Genomic DNA, 13,313 nt, shown 5'->3' with positions numbered 1-13,313 from the left:
GGGATTAGGATTTCAACATATGAATTTTGGGGACACAAACATTCAGATCATATAGCACCACCTTAGGCCAACTGAATCAGAAACCTCTGTGGTGGGGTGCAGCAATCTGTGTTTTAACAAGCCCTCCAGGTGATTCTGATGCACACTATATTTGAGAATAACTGACCTCAAACATGTCAGAGAATGAAGGTGTTACTGTGTAAAAAAATTAATTATACAGGCATGAATTAAGCTAAACTGTCTTTCCTCCAAGCAGATTAAAAACAAAACAAACAAACAAACAAAAACTAAGTTGCTGCTTATATCAAGCAAATACAAGGAGCTATAATTTAGGAAATGTCATGAGACCAAACTGTGGTTTAGATCTAATGTATGAAAAAAAGGTTTCAGCAATTCTGGAATTAACCTCAAAATATGGCTTTAAAGAATGATTGTGTCCCTTGATGGAAATGATAAAGTAATGTTAGTGTATAATGCCATAAATATAAGAAGAGTATGGGGAACCTCAACACCTATACCACCACTGATGGAGAGGACTAAGTAGTTTCATGGACCTTTAACCCTTCCCATTTATTCAGGACTGCAATCTGTCACAAACCAGTTCATGGTTATCTGACTACAGAATGAGGCTGAACATGCCCACAGCCAAGGAGGAAATGAAAATAACAATCAAAAAACACTTCCTATATTTTTCATGATCTTTTTTATTTAACATATATAGTACATGTAAACTGGCATAAAATTCATAAAAATACAATTCCCCTATGCATTATCACTTTATTTCTGATACATCCTTTCATTTTCTCCCTAATATCATTGTTCTATTTTAACACTATGCTGTTTCTAAGCAATTTTAGAGGCTTATCTTTTTATAGAAATACTGCCCCAAATTTGTTTTTTTTTATGTCATAGCAATAGCTATTTTATCACTTCCTTGCCCATCCTAACCTTCCTCACACTAAAGCAAAATATTTTTAAATGCTAAAAATGCATAAAATACTGAGCTTTAATACTATTTTGTCATGTATATCGAACCTACCACTACTCTGTGCTGCCATAAAAGATATTCAAAATCTACAGCACCGGCTGCTACCAGATGTGACCAAGGCTGAGTGTGCAGTGTAGCCCGAGGCCTCTGTTCTAAACTGACTGGCCTAAAATATACTCATAGCTTGCTGGTGGAGTTACATCAATAAATACTGTTACAAAAGGAGTTTTCTGAAAAAAATAAACAAAAAACTAATTTGATTACTTTTATCTTTTCCCAGCATATGAAACAGTTATAACAGTATTTTAATGTTTTTCCTATATAGAATTTCAAATAATTACATGTGAACTTACTGGGAAAGGAATTACTGAAAGGTGGGAAGAATAGAGAATAACTAAAAGTAAAATTTTTTAAAAAAAATTGTAACTGCTGGATGTACAAAACATATTTACGAGAGAAACAATGGCAAATAAAGCAGAGCACACACTTCCGCTCTTCCTGCCCGTGGTGCTTCCCATCCTCCTCGACCTCAAGTGCCCACTTGCCATATTTCTGCATTGCTTCATCATTGCTCAAATTCTACTCCTAATCCACAACTCCCCAGATGCTTCCTTGTTTTCTGAAACTGGCAAAAGACCAAGAAATAAGTCACCCGGTAAGCGAGAAAAAGGGGGCAGGCACCTGAAGACACTGACAATCTCCGCTGGAAGGAGGCTCCCTGGGAAAGGCGGGCTCTGGGGCAGGCTGGGGGCTGCACAGTCCTCAGCCCAGGCTGTCTCGGCAGCTGTCTGCTCTAAGCAAGCTAGTGCTTCCCCCAGACCAGGCTTGTCCTTGGGCTCTGGTGAGAAGGCAGAAAGAGAACAGCTCTTCACTGGCTCCCCGGAGTGGGCACCGGAAACCATCCCTGAGGACTCAGGTCTCAAGGACAATCCACAATGAGGTTAATCTGCCTGTGGTTAATAAAGAGAACACTGTGTAATTAAACGTGTAGTCCACCAGAGTCAGGGTTTGCTTAGAACGTTAAATCTTAAAACCATTTCTCAAAACTATGAGGATTCACTGTTTTGAAGAATCTAATTTCACACAAATTAACTTCTAAGAAACAAAAATTCATACTAGGAATTTAAAGCAGGTTGGAAAATTTTCCAAATAAAAATAAACAGGAAAGAAAAAAAACAAAGAGGAAGGCTGAATATATTCATTCCTCACACTGAAATGATGCTTTTTGGAACCAAAATTATAACATAAGGTTTAAGGCTTCGTCTTATTAAAGACAGGCAATTTTAAAAGTAAAATATAAAAACTCCATTCACTTATCATTATTCATTTACTTGTTTGACAAAAAAATTAGTCATATTTTATTGTATCTTAATAGTAAAAGAAAAATTACCACATACTACAGTCTACTGTTCCACTATAAATTATGTCTACTCAAATATACATTAGTTTCTAGATGCATTATATTTGTGGTTGTTCAAAATAGTTTTTCTTAAGACTACAATTATACATGAAAAATTTTAAGTGGTTTAAAGTTATTAAAATATAAACATTTGAACAATACTAAAAATGAATAATACTAAAAATACACAATTGTCATTAAATTTTTTAAACCAAGAATAAGTACTTGATAAGCAACTAAATGTGTAAATAGCACTTATTTGACAAAGAATATTGAGAAAGACAGACAGACAGACGCACACACACTAATGCCACATGGTTGGTAGTTAACAGGAATTTGGTCTTAAGGACTAGGTCCAAGAGCTTGGCTTAATAACAGGCAGGAAATGCTTCATTAACGAGAGCAACAGAGAACAAAAGAATGTGAAGAAGTGAAACAAACAGAGTTCTACATAGCAAATACCCATGTCTGCCCCATCTATTCTTACTGAAGTTGATGACAGGGGCTGACTTGACTGAGGAACTTACAATAATCGCTGAAATGTTCAAAAGACAAGAGCAAAACGCAGAGAAAAAAGCAAGTGGCATCAATAGTCCACGAACTGTAAAATGAGCCCCTAAACAGTCCGAAAGTGACTATATTTTCATATCACCCTTGTCACGACCCACCATATTTTTTATACAGGTAGCTTTGCTCACTTTAGGACAAATATTTAAGTCAAGTACAAGCATATACTCATTTGCATAGCAAATTTTAAGGGATGCATTGAAATAGTAACCAACTGATAAACGTATAAGTATTTTTACAATCAGAATGACATTCAAATTGACCAAATAAGACGTTTTTCATTTGAAAACAGTTACTTATAAAAGCTTTGGGGATTTGAATTAAAAACAAGGCATGAGTTATTAGCAAAACATGAAAACCATTACTGGTGGACTTCTCTGTAGGCAGCGGTCATTCCTCTATAACTTCTAAGACTTTGTAAACACTATTCTGGAATACAGTGGTGAAGTGAGGCTTGGACTCCTTTACTAAGAGGTTACATAAGGGAGGTTTCCCAGCATTAGCAGGATCTTCCACATCCCAGATTTCAGGCATACTGCAACCAGGCCTAGAAAAATTAATGTGCAGATTAAAAATCAAGGTACATTTTATAATGGCAGATAAAGGAACACACTTTTTATGTTCCTGCTCTCATGTCATTTTTTTCTACTTAGTTTTTTAAAAAAGAATCCTATCATAGTTATTTATATTTATGTAAGCTACCATAAATCCTCTTGAGAACAAGGTGAACACAGCGAAGGTAACTATAAAGAAAGAAGAGACATATAATATACATGAATTCAGGTGGTGGGGTAAGAAATCTCAGTTGAATTCTGCCTCAGCTACTTACCAAGAATTTGGTGTTGGGTAGTTCACTCAGTCTCACTCTCCACATTTGTAAAATGGGAAGTACCCATGACAGAAGCGATTAAGGGAGAGACTGTATCAAGCACATAGTCAGAGGTAATATACTGACACAGAACATTATACAGGCGTACCTCCGAGAGATCGCGGGTTTGGTTCCAGACCACCACAATAAAGCAAACATTGCAATAAAAGTGAGTTACACGAATTTTTTAGTTTCCAAGTGCATATGAAAGTTCTGTTTATATTGAAGTCTATTAAGTGTGCAGTAGAATTACATACCTTAATTTAAAAATTCTTTATTGCTAAAAAAACGTTAACCATCACTGAGCCTTCAGTGATAAGGCTTCAGAATCTTTTTGCTGGTGGGGGGCCTTGCCTTGATGTTGATGGCTACTGATGGATCAGGGTGATGGCTGCAGACAGCTGGGGTGGCCGTGGCAATTTCTTAAAATAAGACAATAATGAAGTTTGCCACCTTGATGGACTCTTCCTTTCACGAATGATTTCTCTGTAGCATGCAATGCTGTTTGACAGCGTTTTACCCACAGTAGAATTTCCTTCAAAATTGGAATCAGTACTCTCAAACCCTGCTGCTGCTTTATCAACTGAGTTTATATAATATTCTAAATCCTTTGTTGTCATTTTAACAATCTTCACAGCATCTTCACCAGGAGTAGATTCCATCTCAAAAAATTACTTTCTTTGCTTATGCATAAGAAGTAACTCCTCATACATTAGTTTTATCATGAGATTGCAGCAATTCAGTCACATCTTCAGGCTCCACTTCTAATTCTAGTTGTCTTGCTATTTCTACCACATCTGCAGTTACTTCCTCCACTGATGTCTCGAATCCCTCAAAGTCATCCATGAGGGCTGGAATCAGCTTCTTCCAGGCTCCTGCTAATGTTGAGACTTTGAGCTCTTCCCATGAATCTCTAGAATGGTGGATTCTTTCCAAAAAGGTTTTCAATTGACTTTGCCCAGATCCATCAGAGGGATCACTAGCTATGGCAGCTATAGCCTTATAAAGTATATTTCTTAAATTATAAGACTTGGAAATGGAAATTACTCTTGATCCATGGGCTGCAGAATGGATGTTGCATTAGTAGGCATGAAAACAACATTAATCTTGTTGTACATCCATCAGAGCTCTTGGGTGACCAGGTGCATTGTCAATGAGCAGTCATGTTTTGAAATGAACCTCTTTTTCCCGAGCAGTAGGTCTCAACAGCAGGCTTAACAAAATCAGTAAACCATGTTGTAAATAAACAGTTGTGCTGTCATCCAGGTTCCGTTTTTCCATTTATAGAGCACAGGCAAAACAGGTTTAGCATAATTCATAAGGGCCCTAGGATTTTCAGAACGATAAATGGAGCACTGGCTTCAACTTCAAGTCATCAGCTGCTTTAGCCTCTAATAAGAGAGTCAGCCTGTTCTTTGAAGCTTTGAAGCCAGGCATTGACTTGTCCTCTCTAGCTATGAAAGTCCTAGATGGCATCTTCTTCCAATAGAAGGCTATTTCATCATTGAAAATCTGTTGTTTAGGGTAGCCACCTTCATTAATGATCTTAGCTAGATCTTCTGGATAACTTGCTGCAGCTTCTACATCAGCACTTGCCACTTCACCTTGCGCTTTGATGTTATGGAGATGGTTTCTTTCCTTAAAGCTCATGAACCAAACTCTATGGTTTCAAACTTTTCTTCTGCAGCTTCCTTACCTTCTCAGCCTTCATAGAACTGAAGAGAGTTAGGGCCTTGCTCTGAATTAGGCTTTGGGTTAAGGGAATGTTGTGACTGGTCTGATCTTCCATCCAGACCACTAAAACTTTCTCCATATCAGCAATAAGGCTGTTTCACTTTCTTATCGTTCATGTATTCATTGGAGTAGCACTTCTAATTTCTTTCAAGAACTTTTCCTTTGCATTCACAACATGGCTAACTGTTTGGCACAAGAGACCTAGCTTTTGGCCAATCTTGGCTTTTGACATGCCTTCCTTACTAAACTTAATCATTTCTAACTTTTGATTTAAAGTGAGAGACATGCAACTCTTTCACTTGAACACTTAGAGGCCACTGAAAGGTTATTAACTGGCCTGTGTCTCAGGGAATAGGGAGGCCCAAGGAGAGGGAGAGAGATGGGGGGAATGGCTGGTTGGAGGAACAGTCAGGACACACACACCCATCAAGTTTGCCATCTTATATGGGTACAGTACATGGTGCCCCAAAACAATTACAATAGTAACGTCAAAGATCACCTAATCAGTAACTGATATATTACTTTCAAATCTATATTACCTAACTATTTTATAATCACCAATGTAATAACTGATTCAGGGAATTATAAGAAGTGGATGCAAGAACTACCTGGTGAAAGGCTATTGATTATAAAGGAGATTTGTCTCCTTAAAATGGAGAGAATTGGGGAACATTCTTTAATCAAGTGATCAAACTTAGCATCACCAATAATAGAACAAAGTGACAGGTACCTACCAAAGTGACATAATGGAAAGTACACACCTTCTACGTACTATTCTTGCCAAATTTTGTCAAACTGAATCTAATCATGTGGAATAAATTAGACAAATCCAAATGTGGGACATTCTTACAAGACAACTGGCTTGGACTCTTCCAAATATCAATAAAAACAAAAAAGGTGGGCTTCCCTGGTGGCGCAGTGGTTGAGAGTCCGCCTGCCAATGCAGGGGACATGGGTTCGGGCCCTGGTCTGGGAGGATCCCGCATGCCGCGGAGCGACTGGGACCGTGAGCCACGATTACTGAGCCTGCGCATCTGGAGCCTGTGCTCCGCAACAAGAGAGGCCACGATGGTGAGAGGCCCGCGCACCGCGATGGGGAGTGGCCCCCGCTTGCCGCGACTGGAGAGGGCCCTCGCACAGAAACGAAGACCCAACACAGCCATAGATAAATAAATAAATAAATAAATAAATAAATATTTAAAAACAAAAAAGGTGAAAGGAATTTCACAATGTTTATTTTTTTTTAATATTAAAAAACAGAAAAATCAAGGAAAAATTATATAGAGATTTGCAACAGCTTATGTTTTGTCATGGTTGTTTCACTTTTCTTTATAAGAGAAAAAACCATTTCCAACAAGTCCCTTTTATTCCCAGTGGCAGTCCCACTTCCCTGCTCTCCATCACGAGGCAAGCACTAGACAGGAATGCACATGCTTTCTCCTTTTCAATAACATTTTTAATTTAAAGGTAACCTTCACCCAAAATGTGTCAAAATATAAACCTATCAAAATAAATAAGTGAAAGTCACTGTCACCTCCAACACCGTTTCTCAGAGGTGGCTTCTATAAACAATCCAGCATACATGCTGCTAGACCTTTTTTATTCACGTTCAGACATACAAGCACACAAAAACATAGGCACAGGCATATTTATATTCACAGATGCTCCTGGGTTGCTTTTACAAAAACAAGATTAACCTGGGACTCCTCACTTAGCAATAAAAAGTGGTCATTGTTGCATTTCATAAAGACCTACTTTATTCTTTTTCATAGATGCTAGTACTTCTATGTATTATTTAACCACTCTTTTATGGATGGATATTTTAATTGTTTCTCATTTTGTCATTATAAAACAATGCTGATATAAACAATTTTATGCCCATATTTTTCTGTAAACTAAACTTCTAAAAGCAGCACTATCACTATGTCAACAGGCTATACAATTTTCACTTTGTTTCTATCAAATTATCTCCCAAAAAGGTATTACCAGTGAGTGTTCCTGCAAAGAGTGTTCAGTGCACACTTTTTTGCACACCCTTGCTGACACTAGATTCTACCAATGTACGAAAATATGACTGAACTTGGGTTTTCTACGTTTTAATTTTCTCACACATACTAAGGCCAAACCGTTATTACACTGCAGGTCAATGATAGTAGAGAGTAAAACATACATGAAATACCAGCTACTGAGTTCAATTGCTTTCAGGAAAAGAAGAAGGCAAAGAGCTGCCTTTGTGAGCTCTGTCTAACATTCTTTAGTCCTTTTCTGAGTTTTCTGAAGTTTCCCCAGGCCAGCCAGCTACATCTTTAAAATGGCATTAGTGAAAATCTGAATAATTTTCTTCTGAATTCACGTATTTTAATTTTATGTCAACTCTATTATGGGAATTAATGAGAAAGAGAGCAGAGAACTGAGAATAAAAAAGGTGTTAATTAAAAACTCATCTACAACTTGCATTTGAGTATATTTTCCTACTTGTATTTGAACACAGGGTATCAAGTATTTAAGGAATAATCAAGCATACAATTAAGCCACTTTGTAAATGACAGCACATAAATACAGTGCCCACCAAGGTGCCAAGCACAGTTTAAGCTCCAGATAGATATTAGTCCCTCTTCCCTTTCTTCTCCTATTTGAATCCCCCTACTTGCTCCCCCTGTTCTGCCATATCTTTCTTTTCCAGTAACATACAGCTGCCTCACGCTGGCATAACAGACAGAATTGGAGAGTGAGGGCCAAGGGAATAAAGAAGATCCCGATTCTGGTAGAGAGCTCTCTGGCCAGAAACTCAGTTCTTCCTACTGCAAAGGTATGTGCTAAGTATTAGTCCTTCTTCCCTTTCCTCTTCTGTTTGAGCCCTCCACCTGCTTCCCTGTCAGGACAGAAGGCACAGCTGTGTTCTGTCTCCAGCTTTAAGCAGAGTGCACCTCTCTAAGATTTCCTGAGACTTATAATCCTGCAGTAGATAGTGTTCTTTCAGTAACTGAGCAGGGAAACCAGATGAGAGGAAGCCACTTCTTCAGCTTCCTCCCTCCCCACTCCTACTGCAACAAATACAACAAGGGCAAGTCAAGGTCCAGAGTGGGGGAAGCCGGCACACACCTCCACCCCTCTCGACTCTCAGTCTTAAAGCCTGTAAGTGAGCTCGAAATGGAGATGATCAGAAGCCAGTTAATTTACTGCTGACTTTGTTTAGCATGCAAGATTTATTACCATACTTCCTAAATTTGTCTTTTGATCCTTTCTTGTGTACAAAAACCAGTGCTCTGCCCATCAGAACATGAGACTGCTACAACTATGCAAATCCAAGGAGCTCCATCAACATCTTAGCTCCATCAACATCAACGGCCTTAGTTGCTCCACGTCATGTGTATCTTCCCGGACCAGGGATTGAACCCATGTCCCCTGCACTGGCAGGCGGATTCTTAACCACTGTGCTACCAGGGAAGTCCCTTTTTTTTTTTTTTTTTTTTTTCAGAATGAAGCACCTTAGCCTCTGCAATTTCCACATATTCAAAACACTATGCAGGAGTATAGGAAAAAATGAAGAATCTTCAATCAAGGTTCATCATTAGCTTGGGGAAAAAAGGTCACGAAATAATTTTTATGTTCCAGTAACCTACAGGTGTTTCAGGCTGGCATCACTGAACTGGAGAGTCGGAGAGTAAACCCTAAGGCAGTAAAGAAGATCCCAATGCTGGTGGAAATCTCTGCCAAAAAACTGAGTCCTTCTGACTGCAAATGTCAGCCCACCATTCATTTATTACAGTGTCTTCATCAAATTATTATGAGAGATGCTTATGACTTTTTGTCCTAAATTTATATAACAAAGTTAAAGGTTATGTATATAAGTTTCACATATATTCTTACGTTCATAAAGACTTAAAGCGTTTTCTAAATTATGACTCAATAACATTTTCTGTAGATCCTGATTAAATTCAAATCACCTGTGACATATTCAATGGAAAATCATTCAACAATAAAAATTTATTTGAGTTTCCTTGTGGGCAATGCTTGATAGCTACTGTGTCACTGAACTATTTTTACTCCTAAGTCAATGTTTAATCATTTCATCTTAACACCCTTGTGTATTGTTGAAATACATGGTAAATGAGTATGATTAAGCCACAGATACAGCAATCTCCTGGAGACTTCTGTTTACTTAAAGAGTAGTGAGAATTTTAAAAATAATAGTATTCCATAAAATATCCTTGATTTCTGAAAAAACTATTCCTTTCTGTATTCCTCATGGGGTGAATGCTCTGGTATTTTAATAGCAAGCTATCATCTGCTGTCTAGTCACCCAAGTGTAACATTTCTAAATAGTCAACTTTAGAATTCACATTTGCTTTTAAAATCTTACTCTTATTGCTCTACTCTGCTTAGTGAACTTCTCTGTGGAAATAGATACTTTTTAAAACTATAAACCCAAGAGAATATGGGTCACCTTAAGGTTAATTATTTTCCCACTCAAATAAGATGCAAAACAGAAAGAAAGAAGTTCACTCTGAGTTGATGCTGGGAGGGGGGTCCCATCTATCACAGGATATGGTATGGTGCAGAGATGTGGTATGGACAAAGCTGCCTGACTTCATTATAATGAGACTCTCCATTATTTGGTTTCAGACTCCACAAGTCTTTTGAAAGAAAATACATCCAACTTTAAATAAAAGTTTCTCAAAAAAACATCAAAGGCAAATATGAACAATTTGGGAAATTATCAGTAAGTGCCAATACCTTTAAGGTAATGTGCACATGTAAATCATTATAAAAATAAATAGATGTTTAAAATGACTAGAAAAGAAAAAACTCCAAATAATTATCAAAAAAGTTTTTTCTGCTTATACTTTGCTATTATATACATCTCACACATACAACTAGTAAAGCACTTGCCATGAAACTGAATTAACTTTAATGTCTTATGAATATAAAATACTGTATTGAGTACTCACTTGGATCTTCTTATACACCAGGACTCTTCCAGAACGTAGTAATTCACTTGTAACTTTATCAATTCTCGCTTCACTTCTTCAGCTGCTTTTCGACTATACATTGAATATACTACTTTCGTTCTGGCTCTAAAGAAAAATAATTAGGCAGAAGATTTTCAAGATCAAAAGAATGCAATCAACCTATTTGGACAAAAGCACTGAATGGAGCTAGAAGAGGGACTCTACAGAAGAATCAGGTCAAGGGAACATTCTTCACAGGAGTTCCTGCTAAGGGGCATTGGGGAAGTCAGTCGAAAAAAGCACAAGTAGCACAAGAGTCCTGAGAGAAAAAGTTCAGTTTAATGAATCCCTTCATTTCCAAACTTAGTCTTTTGGTTTGTTTGAGTGCTTGTTTTTGTTTTAAATTTTCCATCACTCTATCACAAATAAGAGTATGAGCTACACAGACACAACTACAGGACTACTTTAAAGGTACAACAGTCCTAACTTTGAGAACAAACAATTAGCATTAAATGGCTCTCCATTTTATTCCTAATTTAATAAAAAACAAAATACAAAAAATTAAACTTATTCAACACAATTGCTCTGGAAATTAGTTTGCTACAATTGATTTTTTAATGAAAAAGCTTTTTATTTATAAAAGGAATGTCTCGTTGTTACACAAAATATTAATAAGGATTCACCAGTCACTTAGGAAATGACTAGCTGACCAACCTAGAAATTGCATGAAAATTAAATCTATTTCCTTTACAAAGAGAACACAACACTCTAACTTATGAAAAAATAGTAAAAAAAACCCCAAAAAACAAGATCATTCTAGTAGGCTATATTGGTGAAAATCAGAAAAAAACCCTATTTGAATGGGATTCCATCTCAACTGACTCCTCAGAATTCAAGAAAAATAGCCTATAAGAAAACCTTAATAAAAACTATAGGCTAGTGAATCTTCTGGGGAACTTAAAGGTGATGATAGCTAATAAGGACCTGGGTGTCTGGAGCCCTGTAACTTGTATAAAACAGACATGGGGTGATTTCTTTTTGCTGCCTAGGAGAGAAGATAACCCCAAAGACTGTAGTTTTATTGTCCTATGGAGCCTTAACAGTTTGTATTGAACTTAGCCATCTTATTTCAGCATTCTTTGTCCCCAAACTCTATAAACCCCAGTTCACCATATCCTTTTGAAACACTTCTCATTATTTTGCTGGTTCCCTCACTCACTATTTGTAAGAAAAATTTGTTTTCAACAATGTGATATTTGTGTACTAACCTCAAACCTGCATCTTCATAATGTGGATGATTCACAATGGGCCGAAGTGCGGAGAGTTTAACACTTGCCATTGTGGGCATGGCACCTGCAAACACTGCATCTGCAAAGCAGGAAGGAAGGTCTTAGGAAGACACCTGGTGAGCATGACAAGGGGTCTCCTTCTGGTCAACTCAGTTACTTCCCAGGTGAAAAAGCTGAGGCCCGAATCATGATAAAGATTCAATGACAGAACCAGAATGAAGTCAGGTAGCTAATAAAATTGTGGTCAGCAACCAAGCCTGGATAAACTATTTGCCTTGGAAGATAAAGCCTCATCGTATGTCTCATCATTGAGGATTTCCGTTTCTTTCATTTGTCTTTAATGTCTTTTCCTGCTTCTAGGAAAGAAGCAACAAATTGACTAGGGAAGTTTTATAGCAACTAGGAATTCTGGAAGATAATTTAATATTCAGTCACTTGATACTCAGATGACAACAAAAACCTCTCTTTCTATACATGAATAAAATATCACATTCCATGAGTTCATTTCAAGAAGGAATGTGAAGGGCTAAGATTAAAAATTAATTAGGAAAATAAGCATAACATAAATTATTTTAAAATGTGCCATGCAAAACTTTGGATATACTTTGAAAAAAATTAGAATTTATGTAAAATAGAGAAATAAATTACTAAGAAAATACATGTAACATTTCCTTTGCAAACTACATAAGCAAGACTGACATCTCTCTCTTCCTGGATAATCTAGAAGCAGGACTGCTTAGAAAGACTGAAAGTAACTTGGGTTGAGGATTGTGCAGTTGTACATAAAACTGTAGGGAAAACCACAGTTTTCCTGGAAGTAAAACCATTGGAAGTAACTTGGGTTGAGGATTGTGCAGTTGTACATAAAACTGTAGGGAAAACCACAGCTAAATAATATGACCTTTTTTTACCTGGTTTAGTGCTATATTTAATCCATTCTATAAGTTCTTCTTGCGGCAAATTGCTGAATTCCCCTACAATATTCCACTGGGTTTGCAGATTTGCTGAACCTTGTATCGACATGGCTGCTAACACAGCAAAAACAACAGCACCAGGATGTACTTTGCAAAAGAGCCATCCAAATAGCTGAAACCAAATTAAGAATACATTGACAATTGTTAGTACAAACCAGCCTGCATCCGACTTCCCAGAGAAGAATACAGTCTCTGCTAGAATCCCAGATACAGGACTAATAATTCTAAGGAAAAGTTCCAGAAACAATAACCTGAGGGATCAAAACAATTCTACCATTAGCCTAATATAGGTGGGACATGATTTAAGAAACTCTTCCGTCAACTTGCTCTACTCCCAGATTTGGGTAAGGCCAGGCCTACCTACATAATTTGCCAGACTCAGTGCAAAATAAAAATGTGGGTTCCTTGGGACTTTCCTGGCAGTCCAGTGGTTAAGACTCCATGCTTCCACTGCAGGGGGCATGGGTTCAATCCCTGGTCAAGAACTAAGACCCCACATACCACGTGGTGCAGCCAAAAAAAAAAAAAAAAAAATGTGGGTT

General features: G+C 37.4%; 1 protein-coding gene across 2 annotated transcripts in view; it reads right to left on the bottom strand.

Annotated features, from left to right (window-relative positions):
• Positions 1-686: 686 nt before the first annotated feature.
• DPY19L1 (dpy-19 like C-mannosyltransferase 1) overlaps positions 687-13,313 on the bottom strand; it is a 103,950-nt gene continuing 91,323 nt past the window's right edge. The window contains exons 19-23 of one of the 2 annotated variants that reach the window (XM_036863314.1): positions 12,709-12,883; positions 11,777-11,876; positions 10,509-10,634; positions 3,320-3,501; positions 687-1,938 (exon numbers count right to left, since the gene is read on the bottom strand). In XM_036863314.1, the coding sequence (XP_036719209.1) occupies positions 3,345-3,501; positions 10,509-10,634; positions 11,777-11,876; positions 12,709-12,883 (558 nt within the window). In that variant the 3' untranslated portion in view covers positions 687-1,938; positions 3,320-3,344. Of the gene's footprint in view, positions 3,502-10,508; positions 10,635-11,776; positions 11,877-12,708; positions 12,884-13,313 lie in introns of both variants that reach the window. The other variant, XM_036863313.1, reaches the window with a different exon arrangement.

Source organism: Balaenoptera musculus, chromosome 9, assembly GCF_009873245.2.
Source record: "Balaenoptera musculus isolate JJ_BM4_2016_0621 chromosome 9, mBalMus1.pri.v3, whole genome shotgun sequence".
Classification (NCBI taxonomy): domain Eukaryota; kingdom Metazoa; phylum Chordata; class Mammalia; order Artiodactyla; family Balaenopteridae; genus Balaenoptera; species Balaenoptera musculus.
The sequence above is the reverse complement of the archived record's forward strand: the minus strand, read 5'-3'. Positions and strand labels throughout refer to the sequence as shown.